Genomic DNA, 14,364 nt, shown 5'->3' on the forward strand with positions numbered 1-14,364 from the left:
CAAAATCCCTTAAGAAACCTTGAGACTGAGCTCCACAATCTCATAAACTAACTCTATTTTAAGGCAATTGCTGCTATTTCCCAGTAACTGTCCATGTGCAATTTCTCACTGTCACAAGTTTGTAATAAGTCCCAAGAAATAAAGAGAAACCTTTGAGATTGACTTTGGTCAAAGAAAGTTGACTTCAGTACTAGAACAAGTTTTATTTTCCTTTGCATTGCGATTGTTTAAATAACACTATGGGGATGCCCACAAGGGACTAGGATTAGTCCAAGGACTAGAATGCATGCATTTGGCTAACCTCTAATGGGTTAAAGTGTTGGATATTGTTTGTGCAAGGTGCGAGACTTTGGACAAGGCTATTTTCCCCCACTTTTTAAGGGGAAAAGCACAAGACAAGTGGTGCCCCAATTAATGAAGGGCCCACTTGAGCTAAAAGCATCAAAGGTGCCCTACTCTATCGAGAAAAGCACCTGCTTTTGGGGAAGCCCAAGATTTTGGGGAAAGCCTATTTTAGGCAAGAAAAGCAGGCCCAGCTTTTAGAAAGCACATGCTTTCTAGTTGGCTGGCCTAGTCTATAAAATAAGGGCCTCTAGGTTCCAAGTTGGATTGAGAGCCTCCCCGGCTCTTCCTTTCCCACTCGCCCTACTGGTTGGCCGCGTGTAGCGCTTGACGTCACGAAGGGGACGCATTGAGTCTGCGGCTCCCCTACGTTCATAACCACCAAAGCCCATTGTATGGCGTGTGGTCGCCGTACAACCTGCCTCTAGGGTGTGTTCCAGCTCGTGCTGCAGCCTATGTGCACCATCAGTAGCCCACACTGCTGCGTGCAAGGAGGCGCAAGAAGGCCGCCTCCACTTCGTCATCAATCGCCAGCCAGGGCCATTTGGTGCAAGCGATTTCCAGCAAAGTTCCCTTCGAGCAAACACTCCGCAACAGATTAAGCTAGTTCGTGTACCAAGGGCTGGCAAGGAGTGACCAACCAACAAAGACTCTCTTTCGTAGGTCTAGCCAGTCCCATCAGATTCACCTTTCATTGAAGGCAGCCATAGCTTGTAGTGCGCCTCAAAGTTGATTGGCGGCTCGCTCTTCCTCTTGGCTGCTCTCATTTGTGCATTCTAGTGTCTTTTCCAAGACTAAGAGCTTGCTTGTGGAAGAACTCCAAGGCTGATTTCCCTTTAACTTGACTCTCCCTTATGAATCTTGTACAAGCCTGCACTTATCCTAAGATTAAGATAGAGCTTCCCCTTGGTTGACGAGTTATTGGCGGACTTTTTCACTCACGGGCGCTCTCTTCACCCTTTCCTTCTTCTCTTTCGTTCTCCTTTTTCCCGCCTTTTGGCGGGAGGTGCAGCTTATGGCTCAGTCCTGGTGTTTGGGACCTTTGGTCTAGCCAAAGGGGCTCTATGGTAGCACTCTCGACTCCCCCAGCTGTCAAAGTTCTTCTTTCACCGGTGGAGAAGCAACAGGTACAACAAGTAGTGAATCTTCTACAGGTTAGGACAGTTGTAGGCAGGATAGTTGGCCTCACTCCCTCGAGGAGACAAGTCAAGGACTAGATGAGGTCACTATCTATGGACGGGGTGTCTTCCTCATCCAGCTTGGCTCCCCGGATACTGCTCTGGCTCTCGTGTAGAGGAGCCTTGTTCTCTTGGGCCCACATCTAGTGTATCTTATTCATTGGTATCATGGATTGACGGTGGAGGACATGGACTCGTCGACTCACCGTGTTCCCCATTTTCTAGTGACACTCCGCTTGCTGGGGCTTCCAAGGAAATATCGAGCCATCCTTCCCTCTATCGGGTGGGCATTCGGCACAGTCCTACAGTACCCTTCAGAGTCGGAGGCGGCGGTTGTGACAGATCCTCCGTGGCTTCCCCCCTACCTCCTCCACCCGTTCCTCCTTCTGTAATTACCTTCACCACCCACCTCCTCCCTCCACCCATCGCCCTAGCTCCCCAGGCAACAGCAGTAGTAGCTTTGCCTGGGGTCTCTTCCTTGCGCACCCCTCCTGACTTGGTAGTGGACCCGTCATTGGTGAGTAGGGGCAAGGCAAAGGCCACCCCGTCAACCTCTACTTAGGTTTAGGTCGGCTCGTCGAGTACCCAAGATTCAGCTTCTTCTTCGCATATCTTCGAGGAGAGGGGCGCAGATGCCTAGTCCTCAAGCCTTTGTATGCGAGCTGGGAGGCCTCTAATGAGAGATTTTTGGCAGTTGGGACCGTGGAATTATTTGGAGATCCCAGATTCATACCCCATGCCCTTGGAGCTAACCTTTCTGTCTTGCAGCCCCAAAAAGGGGGCATCAATACAGTAGGATCCAGTACCCACCTGGCCCGGATCCTCCATTTTGCTTCCATAGGGATGGAGAAGTGGACTCTAGAGCTCTTCGAGCGATGATGGAGCATCAGATGTACCAGATGATGGACGAGTGGTTGGGGCCACAAGGCATGGACCTTTGGCTCGCTCACGGTGCTTCAGCGCATCTCCAGCTTGGCTTCTCCCTAGCGAAGCCAGGTTCAGGCTTGGCTTCTCCCCAGCGAAGCCAGGTTCAGGCTCGGCAGTAGCAGTGATCCGCTTGCCACCAGAGGTGGTACTCACACAGCCCAACTATAGGATGCTACAACAGTGTGCCAATCTTTTTGGAGTAGACGTCTCCTTTGTGCAGTATTGGGCATGGAAGGTTGGGATTAAGCTGGTTGCGACCCTGGCTTGTCGACGCATGGACATAGACTAATCTCCCTCCAAACCTCTAGCGAAGTCGTTGAAGTACGGTTTCCTATAGCAGGCTCCCACACACAGGCAAGCCTTGTGTGCTGCCGTCCCATCCCCATGAGCTTGACAGTGGTGAGTTGGAACGTGCATGGGCTTCATGACCGTGCACGTAACTTGATTCTCTGTTAGGAATTGTAGTGGGCTTTGGTAGGCAGACCAATTGACTTCCTCTTGATTCAATAGCACATGTTCTCAGTAGTGGACATCACACGCCGACACCACCTCTTCCCTAGGAGGGGCCTAGAGGTTTGGTCCCCTGCAGTTGGTAGGAGTGCAAGAGTATGTATATTGGCATCCTAGGCGGTGGCCCCAGAGGTATTTGCATAGGACGAGCTCAATTCCAGGTCGTTCAGTATGGATGTGTCTTCAAGAAGGAGAGCTTCGGATTGGTCTCCTGAATGTATATGCATCTGCTTGTTGCAGGTAGCACCGACCGGCCTTCAGGCAGCGGCTCATAGATTGCCTCCCAGAGATGGACTCATGGATTGTTGGAGGTGACTTCAACAACCTTGAGTTCATGGAGGATAAGCAGGGAGGAGCCTCTTTCGCAGAGATGCTAGCTGGGAAGAGGAGTACCTGAGAGCAGGATCAATGGTAGGGATCCATGGTGCGATTCTAAGTTTACCAGGGTTTCGGGCAGCCCACAATTCTCCTTTGGACAGCAACATCATGAGACGGGCTGCTGGAGCACCCAGACAGATTCTACATAGGGGACTGGGCCCTACTCTGTGGCTGCTCCACCCGCATTCTAGTGGGTACCACGATGTTAGACCATTCTCCGGCAGTTCTCCATCTGGAGCAACCTCCTCACAAACTTCCCCAAAAGAGGGTCCGTATACCAGGTGTAGCGGAGCTCTGGAGATGGCCCGAGGGCACACCCCTTGAGGGGTGGGCGGTATGGGTGGCTGAGAGGATTCAACGAAGCAATCAGGAGCTATAGTGCTAGGCTCTCAGACGGAGAGCTACCCTTCATGAGCGGGAAAGAGCACTTCGGCGAGACCTAGCGTCTATTAAGTGACTCAAGGAGTAGGGTTCAGGGTCCCAGTGGTTCAGGGACCACCTAGAGTGTGCACGATTGGAGCTACAAGATTTGGAGGTTTGCAGAGCAGAGTTCTCCTATCACTCTTCCCGGGCCAAATGGGTCCAACAAGGTGACAGGATGACCAGACAGTGTTTTCAGATCACATGACCACAGTCTGCAGGGATCCAGCTCCAACGACTCAGGGACTCACAAGGACATATACACACTGACCCTTAGGAGATCCTCCAGATGACCACAACCTTCTACCAACAGCTCTTTCAATGAGAGGAGGTTTCACCCACCACTCTTCTAGCCAAAGAGGCAGTGTGGGAGCAGGTCCCCTCAGTTGTTACGTTGTTTCTTAGCAATCGGTTGGAGACGCTCTTTACTAATGAGGAGCTTTAAGAGGCCCTACATGCTCTTCCATCCCAGAAGTGCCTCGAAGAGGATGGCCTGACTCCGAGCTTCTTTCAATGCTTCTGAGTATATCTCCACCCCACTCAGGTTAGCTTGCCAGGAGATCTTCAACACCGTTTCCCTCCCACATTCCTTGAGCAGAGGATGGATATGCCTGATTCCAAAGGGAGGTGATAGGTTAGACATCTACCAGTGGAGGCCGATCACCCTTCTTAACATCGCGTACAAGATCTTGGCCAAGGTCTTGAGCTTGCGTCTGCGACCCCACTTACCAAACATCATCCACGAGACGCAGACCGCGGCTTTGTCTAGGAGCATAGCGTCCTGGATAACATCTTCAATTTCTTGGAGGCAGTGGAGTGGTCCAGGAGGAGTCGCAGCCTCTCGCCATTCTTCTTCTGGAATTCGAGAAGGCATACGACAACACAAGAAGGGAGGAATGTTAACCGCCACGGTTAATAGTTCATGCAAGCGCCCAATGATTGTAAAGATAAGGCAGAGAAGTAGGAGAAGATGCGAGAAAAGCAATATGATATCCGCCTTGGAGCTGTATGGGTCCAAGTGCTTGTAAAAAGATATATGATATCCGCCTTGGAGCCATATGGGTCCAAGTGCTTGTAAAAAGAGAGTGAGAGAGGTGAAAGAGAGTACAGGGTTAGCCCTCCCTTAAAAAGGTGGATTGTATAAATGGCCAAAAGTTTGACATTGGTCTTCATTGTGTACTTGCAAACTTTTGGAACTCAAGCTCTCATTCTCTCTACCCTCTTGTGAGTGAGACTTATTACTTTCGATCGTGTCTTGCCTTGTGATCGCCACTACTCTCCCTCCATTCTTCCCTTCTCTTCCACATCCCTTCCCCTCTCCTACATTCCCTTCTTCTCTTCTCCTTCCCTCTTCATTCTTGTGGAATCACATTGACACAATTCGGTAGACACTTGAGTGACACAAGTGTTAGGCTCGTGCTTGCAAAGCTCTCCCAAGGAGTTGCTTAGGAGTGAAGTCTCTGTCGGCATTCCTCCAAGATCCCTATTGCACGTGGAGTCACTACCGTCTACACAATGACAAGCCTCTATTTCATCCCATGTATACAAACCGAGCATGGATTTCCTCCAACGAGACATCATGTCTCATCAGTTCTATTTACATCCCTCTTCCACCATTTTGTTGTCCATAGCTGGCGATGTCGTATTTCAGCATCGCCGCTAGACAACGAGATAGAGATAGAGCCATCATTCAGCCCAAATCACCCATATCAGGAGCTACCTTCCTTCCAAATCAATCGACAGACCTATCAAATCAAGTTGCTATCAAAATAGGGCCGCTTGGCCCAATACTGTCATCACGCTTCTACAAAGCCGTGATTGGTTGTCGGTCATTAGCTTCTTGCCCAAACAATTATTTTATTATTGACAACGGTTTTGTCTCTATCTATATCCATACCACCAACCATCACTTTTGCAGAAAACACCCCATGAGGTTACCGATTCCTCCGCATCGCTATGTCCATTTTCAGACTGCTTCCTGTCCTTTGAAGCCAGGCCTTCATGCTGAGTCGTGAGTTTCTCTCTCCCTTTGTGACCAATGTTGACCCGGAAAAGCCACCAGAATGAGACCAATTTTATTTATCAACATTTTTTGTGTGTTTCATATGGAAGATCCAAGCAAGGGTGAAGGAGGGAGGAGAGCGACATGCTACAAAAGCTGTCCTTCCATTCCAATGCTCTCAAAAACTCCTTGTACAATCTCAGCCCTGTCTTTCTACACGATATCCTCTTCCCCATACCTCTTCCTTCTTTTTTAATTTACACTACACCTTAACCCTTCATCAATATATCCCCCGTGGGAACATGACCACCCACCATACATTTACTCAGAAAATTTCCCCTAGACACTCAAGCTTACGGAGTTCTCCATCTTCTTGTAGACCCCATAGAGAAGAGGGGTTACAACTACACATACTAGAGCACCCTTTTGCATAAAGTTAAAATTCGTTGTAACATTATTTATAAAAGACTAATTCCAACTTCTCTTTGTACATCCAAGAGATGTTAACATATGTTCCAATATGTACCTTGCAGCAAAACAAATAGCGAAGAGGGGTTATAACCTGCCTCTCACACTAGTACACCTTTTAATATGAATTGAATTTCACTACAACCTTGCTTTATATGCTTGTGTATCATTATGGTGTCATGTATTTGGAAAGAGTATGGTTACAATATCAAAACAAATGAGGAAGAACTTTTTCATGCTATTACACAATAAAGGAGATAATTCCATGAAAGTTATGGAAGGGTTTGATTCTTGAAGATATTTTGACTCAGGCCCAAGTTTTGAAGACTAGACGATTTATGATATACGTCCATGCAAAGGGAATGATTATTGATGATGAATATGTTATCATTGGATCAGCCAATATCAATCAGCGCTCCATGGATGGGACAAGAGATACAGAGATTGCCATGGGTGCTTTTCAGCCACATCACACATTGGTCAGTGGATCTGACCCTCCAAGGGGCCAGGTAAACCTTTGATTGTTAAACCTTTATGCCTGAATTGTTACAAATTATTTGTTTGTATTGATATTAGATTCAATACATCCTCTTCAAAATTTCATTACATAATATAGACGAGTATGAATATTATCCATTGAACCCATAGTTGTGGAAATTTTTGAAAGTAGAAAAGTTGGCTTTTTGATTGAGAGGAGAAATGAATAACATGGTATAATGGTTAGGAAGCATTGAGTTGTCACTGGTTTTGATTCTGGGGGTAAAGGAATCTATAGAGTATGTTGCCTTTTGTGCTCATGGTTGACCTGATTCATGGCAAGGAAGCACCTCACTAAGGAGTGTAAGTGGCAGGAAAAGTGAACATCTGCTAAAGAGAGAAGTTGGCGAGAATTAAAGTTACTAGCAATTTCAAAAGGCTCAAATGTCTATGAGAATGTAGTAAACAAATCATAATATGACAGGAATGATTTAAAGAACAAAAATGAAAATTTCCCGAGTCTTATTTTATTTTATTTTTTTGAGCAATTTTCCTGAGTCTTAGGATGATGCAAAAGATATATATGTAGATACAAGAGATATTCTATAAGAATGTTGTCCTGTTTAAGATGTGGTAGAAAAGATAACGGTCTGTAATTCCTGAAGGAAAAATCTGAAGGGGGTGTACTGCCTTACAGCATTGGGCAACTGTTCCCTTTCTTCATCAGTATCTGATTTTTATTTTTAAACCCATAGATAATCTTAGCTTCTGTCAGTTGTGACCATGTGTCATTGAAGGCCATGAACTTTTTATCATCCTTCTCTTGTTCATGCTCCTGCATTAAGTTCCAGCCTGAAACAACTTAATGGAAGCAACATAGAGACGAATAATCCCCCTAGAAGTCTTGTGACTCAGGATAAATCTGTTCAATACTTTACCATCTCATGCTCCCATTGAAGGAGGCAATCAAGGTACAAAACATGTGAACATTCGGAGAGAATCTCCTTCACCAAATCCATTGGAACTGAATACCGAGCATAGGGGCAAAGTTATTTTGGGACATGCGAACACAAAACCGCTGCCAAATTGTGGCTTGAACGGGAAGAAGAACCGGTGCCTAGATCAACCTTCTTCAATCTTCCTAGTTCTATACATCTGATGAGCTGATTCTATCTACTTCAACACCATCCACTCACACCACATATTGTGACATCCACTTCAATCATAGCCTATCTCCTGAGTACTCCACATGTCCTTCCACCCTACTAACAGATCTTTTCTTGGAAGATAAAGCTGCTCTGATCACCCACTTCCTGCATGAGGCCACCTTGTACACTTTTATGCACACCACACATAGAACTCACCTACTGCCTCTCGGCTCAATCCCCTAAAATAGCTGGTACAATGATGAGTGTAGTGCATTAAGCCATCAACTTAGATTCTAGACCAAGCATCATCTTCCGAGTATAGAGACCATACACGAGTATCATCGTTTGGTCCTCCGGAAGAAGCGTGCTTTCTTTTGAGCCAAAACAAGGAGGAGCTACTAAATATCCTTCTTAGTAACAACTCCAAGGACTTTTGGTGGAATTTTCATTAGTAACGATCCCCACTTTCCTCTCACCGGGGCCACTTTTATGCATGTAGACTATATGACATTCCCCACCAGCCATCACCTAACCTCTCACAAGTACCCCACCCTACCTCTTAGGCACTATTCACCACGACTAGTGACGTCGAACACGCATCTTTGAAGCTACATAACGGCCGAGCCCAAGATCACGCAGGACTAAATATTGACTACATTGCATATGGACAAGTACTATGGCCCCAATCTTGGCAAAGCTTTTCAATGAAGTGGTCTACACTAGTTTCCCACACATCTAGATCCTTTAACACCATCACTCTCATTCACAAGGCAATTGCTCCCATGAGCTTGAAAAACTACAGGACCATTGTGATTGAGCATGTCATGTGTCCATGATCTATGTGTTAGTGCTTGATACACAAGTTAGCCAGTTTGCAAAGCTCCAAGGACTCAAAGTTCATGCACAAGAACTTCGGCTCTAATCATGTGACTCTAGATCACATCCTCACACCCCAACGTGTCATTGAGGATGTAGGTTATAGAGACAGAGGGATATTGTTGCTTAATGGATTTTTGTAAGACTTTTGGTAGGCTTGCGGAATTCGGGGTACAATCAAGATATCATTTGGGCAGTCATGGCACTTTGTCTTAGGCAAGGTTTGGATGGCTATAGGGAAGACAGAGGAGATCAAGAGCACTATCAAGAACAATTAGGGTTATCCATTATCAGCAACTTTGTTTGGCCCTACGTCGATAAGCTGGAGACCTTCATTGGGACACTGGGAGGGGCATGCTCATCTGTTGTTGGCTCCATGATTCAGATTCTTCTCTATGTACATGATGTGGTCTTACTTTCCTCTTCAGCTGAGGGCCTATGGCGACGCTCGGATGCACTCCATACTTGTGAGACACATGATCTAAAGGTCAATATTGATAAAACTAAGGTTCGATCTTCAACACATCCAAAGTGATTGAGAACAGTTCACCCTTGATGGATTATCGATGGAGGCCCTCACATCCTACACATATTTGGGAGTTCTTCCAATTTCCACAACAAGAACTACAATGCAACAGGCGTAGTCTATATTTGCTAGGCTTGAGCTGGAGTGCTTTCATTCTCACTTCCAAGATCCCCAAAACAAGTCTCTTCTCTTTGATTCTTTGGTCCGCCGTCCAACGAGCATATATGGTAGCCCATGATGGGGGCTTGATCTACCTGAGGTGGATTGGGCTTTAGTGGAGAGGCTCCATGTTCTCTTATTGACACATATGATTTGTAGTAAGCCATCAATTCCACACCAAATCATGTTGGATGAGTTCGGACTCCCCCTCCTCCATCTTGACACAACATTCCAGGTTATCACATATATCCACCAAGTCAGGGATTTTGGTTCATCAACCTTAGAGGATAATGCAGATGATGATTTTTTGCCCTGTCTGCATCCATGACTTTAGCAGTTATGGCCATCAAGGGTGTTGGTATGCTCGTACATGCAGATGGCTTGAGAGCCTGGGACCCCACATGGAGAGATTATCATAAGGCTAACTAGGTCATTCAAGAGGATCACATATAACTACACACATACAGGATCTGGTTAACCCCCATGGCAGATGGCTTGAGAGCCTGGGACCCCACATGGACAGATTATCATGAGGCTAACTAGGTCATTCTAGAGGATGACACACAATTACACACATGCAGGATCTAGTTAGCCCCTAGCGAGCTTTCTATGAAGCTCGACTTCTACAAAGATCATTGCTTATGGATATTATAGGAGATATTTATCGGCTCGCTAGGCTACACATGGATCCACCTCCCCCACTTTTGGATTTTGATCGGGCAGTTTCGTGTTTCCTCACATTGGGTACACATTGAGACTGGACAGACTAAGGACATACCTAGAGATCGTTGCATATGCACCTTATGTGATCTACCTTATTGAGTCAAAGGAACACTTTGTTTTCATATGCCTTGTATACTAGAAGATCCGATGCTTTCAAAGATGGATTTGAACCTATTGGCGCACCCAATCAGAGACTTTTAGCAGTCTTTATTCATGAGGCTATACGGCATTGGCACATAGAAGAGATCAAGGGGCTCAGCCAGACTCCACCTAACGTGTGATCACCGAGTTTTTACAGCCAGATAGCATGGACCAGCAGTCACTAGGGAGACAGCATAGTTGAGGCCCAGAGTGAGAGCACGATAGACCGGTCAGTGTGTCAATGCACGGATCTTCCCTCCACGTTCACCACACCGAAGGCACATCTGATGGGGGCGATAGTGGCACTCATCCAACAGGGGGGGCAGTGGCACTCGTTTGATGAAGAGCCATGGTTAGGAAACCATAGCTGACTGACTAACTTCAATGCTCTATCACGGGTCTCATGGCACAACAGTGCCAATCACCATTGGGTCGTCTCTCTGTCGAGGCCCTCTTATCCATTCTCAGCCGCTTGGTGGATTTGGCCCCTTGGAAAACATATAGAGGACTGCCATAGTGATACCACACCACACTCCCATCCTCCCCATGGGCTCAGATACTTAGTACTAGAATTTGTGTTTTTTTCTTGGGTGCGGATGCCATTGTATCTAGATTTTTCAGTCTCATAGACTCTTTGGTCTTTCAAATACTTCAATAAAATTTCTTTATTTTCTTTATTTCTGCCCATGAATACTTTGAAGAAATTCTTAGGAGCAGGATTTCCAACTTGGCAAACTAAGATGGGCAGATAATCCTCCAACATCTGTGACAATAGAGACCAAGGAAGGACTTTGTAGACAATTTGTGTTCCTCAAGAGCTGTTGCTCCTCCCCACCTCTCTCCCTGCTGCCCCCTCCCGTAGCTTTCCTCTCAGCCTAGCCCTCAGCCCCCTCCCCTCTCAGGCTCTCCCTCCTCCCCTCGGCCCCTCTCAGCTCTCTGCCCCTCTCAGCTCCTCCCCTCACCTCTCCCTCCGTCGACTTGCCCTCTCGTCCCTCCCGGCCTACAGCTCCCCTCTCCCCCGCCCTCCCCTCCTCCGTCCGGGCTGCATCCCTACCTCCCCTACTCCGCCTCCTCCTCCCCTACCCCCACCTCCTCTCCCTCTACCCCGCCTCCTTCTCCCCTTACCCCCACCTCCCTACCATACCCCGCCTCCTCCTCCCCTACCTCCACCAACTTCCCCTCCTTCCTACCCCACCTCCTCCCCTCTTCGCTTCCCCGCCTTCCCCCCTGGGCTGCTTCCCATCCCCCCTCTCTCCTCCTCTCCGTGCACTCCCACTCTTCCTTTTTTCCCTTCCTCTCAGCCCCTTCCTCCCTAAGCCCCTCCAAAAAAGGGAGAATTTTAAAAAACAATCAGCTTACCCTCTTCTTTTTAGCCCTCTCACAGCAAGGATTTGTCGGACAGAGCTTCTTGGTGTTTGAATCGACTCTTTCATCCTCGATTGATGAATGGAATCCCATTCAGCCAATCCTCGACCACTTTCACCGGCCGCAAGAACCAACATTTTTTGCAAAAGATGAGTTGCAGCAGCTCAAGAAGGACGTAGAGCTTGAGAGCTCTACTACACTCTTTGCACACATCTATGGATCTCATCCTTCTAGTTTAGAGTCTAAAGATTGGACGCTTGCGGCTTAACCTACCAACCTCACCCCTTGACTTAAAGATGTTCACTTATTGGGATGAGGTTTTTTCTAGTTAGTTTTCGATTCTCCACAGGCTGTGAGCACTTTGCTCAAACCTAGCCCTTTATAGCTAGGCTATAGGAGGATTTTCTTGGCTCCATCATGCTGGGCTTTGTTGACCCAGCTAGAAGAGGATACGCATCAGGTTTCTTGGACCTCCTCAGGTTTATCATCACCTACTTACATTGATTGGAGAGTGTTGGGAATTGTCACTGAGATCCCCCCCCCCCCCCTGGATTGCCTTCTTCTGCAAGAAAAGGGAATCAAATCATTCGGGGTATACCTAGAGTTAGGGTCATCGTCGAAGATCCGAACATACTTGATGACCATGTCATGCTCCACTGTCCGGATGGTTCCTTTTTTCGATAGAGAGTCGAAATTGCGATTAGACAGGATCAGTGTAGGATGTATGGGACCTTTGGGCACTTCGGAAGGGATGGCCCTAGAAAGAAGAAGAGGCCCAAAAATCCTTTCTGGTACAGCTCCTCCTCGACCTCCTGAGAGTGCTCCTGCACAACATAGTGCTGGTATAGTTTCTCCACGACAGAGTGTTCCTCTCACACCAACTTCGTACGCGACACGGGCTATAGGACCAGCACCTGTTGTCCTTCGATGGGCTCCAAACCTCCACCGCCTATAGATCATATGATACAACTATTTTTTTGGATGCTAGTCTGCAGACTCTCTCTTCTTTCAAGACAGCCTTGGATTTATTCTATATGACAACGGGTGCACACATTGATTGGAATAAATCCAATGGTTTTTGGGTCTGCGATGAGGACACTCCGGATTGGGGATGGATATTGGATTCACTTGGGTCCAGAGGGGTATTCCCGTTAGGTATTTGGGATGCCTTGTCGGCTTGGGTATCTCTCCTTTGCAACAGTTTGCTTCTGTGTTGGAGAGCATTTCCAAAGTCTCTTCAAGAAAACCTTCTGCAAATTCGGAGATATCTGAAAATTCTCCCAATGAGTGGATTTGAAGGCCTCCAACCTCTGCAGCTAAGATGGAATCTCCTGGCATTATTGACATTGTAACAAAAGAAGGGGAGGCTCTTCTCTCGGTGCTCCTCATCAATCCACTCCCACTCCTTGAGGTCCCACTATAAGAACTTTATGGGGACACCTCCATAGAGCCACAATCTCAAAACCCAGGGTAATAAGAAGCGGGCCAGGATCAAGGTACCACTGTGAGTGAGAACCATGCTCCACAAAACCTAAGATCCTCACAAGCTAGAAAGGAAACTCCAGTAAAATGTCATCTGTGATCTGGATAGCTTGCCTCCTGAATGGACATCAAATACAAGAGCATCCTCACCTCCACGTCAAAGAGCAATAAGCCTCCATAGGTTTCTTCATAGGCTCTAAGCAGACACAAGAGATTCGAGAGTGGGGGAGCGGCTTTGGCTTTGGCTGGATACTACGGGGCTAGACAGCAAGATACCTCGGATGCTAGGTGAACAGAGCAGCAGATCACCCCGGTCCTCGAGAGTGTTCGGCGCAAGCTTCTCTACTAAAGCTCGGCCAAACTCTCCCTAGTGGGCCGTGCCTTTGTGGCAAACTAGGTCCTTCTTGCCATGGCTTGGTATATCACCTCCTGCAGGTGTTTTCACAGAGAGTGCATTGGGAAGCTTCGACAGTTGGTTTAGAACTTCCTTTGGGCAGGATCGGACAGCACGAGGAATACTAGAGCCCGGGTCTCTTGGCAGACGGTGATCATGCCGCAAGCATTGGGAGGCTTGGGTATCATTGATACGGAGATGCAGAGCAGAGCCCTCTTGGGCAAGTTGGTTGTGTGCGGCCTCACCCTAGGTGCAGAGCCTTGGAAGATCCTCTTAGAGCGAGGGCTTCTCCGTAACACCCCACGCACTAGGGGACAGTGGTGGCAGCATTCACACAGATGGATCTTCTCAGAGGCCCCCCTTATGGGAAAGGGTTCCCCCTTGATGAGGAGCCTCCATAGGGTGTGGCAAAGATTAGCAAGGGGCCTCATTCGTGCTCAGCCCTGATGCAGAGAGGAGTTTGAGCGTTAGCCCCTTATTTGGCACCCGGAGATCAAGGATCAAGATGGACGTATGCTCGGGCAGCGGACTCACATTGGTTGGGCACAGTGGAACAATGGACCGATCGGCTCCTTTGGCAGATAGAGCAGATTACCCATGGAGGCTGAGGCGAGGTTTGGCGCCTTAACGCATTTGAGAGGGTCAGAGTAGCGGAGGACTGGTGGGAAGGAGTTCATGTGTGGATGGAAAGCAGATGGTTGGGTCAGTTTTCGCGGACTGGTGTCCCCTTGAGGATGATGATGCAGCGAGGCAGCACACAGCCTGCTTTTTGCTGTGTAGGACCTGGAGGGAGTCTAGATGAGATTCATTGACAGATTATCAGAGTTGTGGGACGTTTGAGAAAGGAG

The 14,364-nt window shown here is 47.6% G+C and overlaps 1 protein-coding gene across 2 annotated transcripts in view; it reads left to right on the top strand.

The window, feature by feature from the left end:
• The window catches only part of LOC147890138 (phospholipase D beta 2-like), a 124,507-nt gene that overhangs the window by 91,872 nt on the left and 18,271 nt on the right, over positions 1–14,364 (top strand). The window contains exon 9 of one of the 2 annotated variants that reach the window (XM_087390179.1): positions 6,537–6,734. In XM_087390179.1, coding sequence (XP_087246305.1) covers positions 6,537–6,734 — 198 coding nt within the window. The remainder of the gene's footprint in view (positions 1–6,536; positions 6,735–14,364) is intronic. The other variant, XM_087390180.1, reaches the window with a different exon arrangement.

This window comes from Dipteris shenzhenensis, chromosome 19 (assembly GCF_047967505.1).
Source record: "Dipteris shenzhenensis isolate YYH24624 ecotype China chromosome 19, Dip_SZ_1.0, whole genome shotgun sequence".
Classification (NCBI taxonomy): domain Eukaryota; kingdom Viridiplantae; phylum Streptophyta; class Polypodiopsida; order Gleicheniales; family Dipteridaceae; genus Dipteris; species Dipteris shenzhenensis.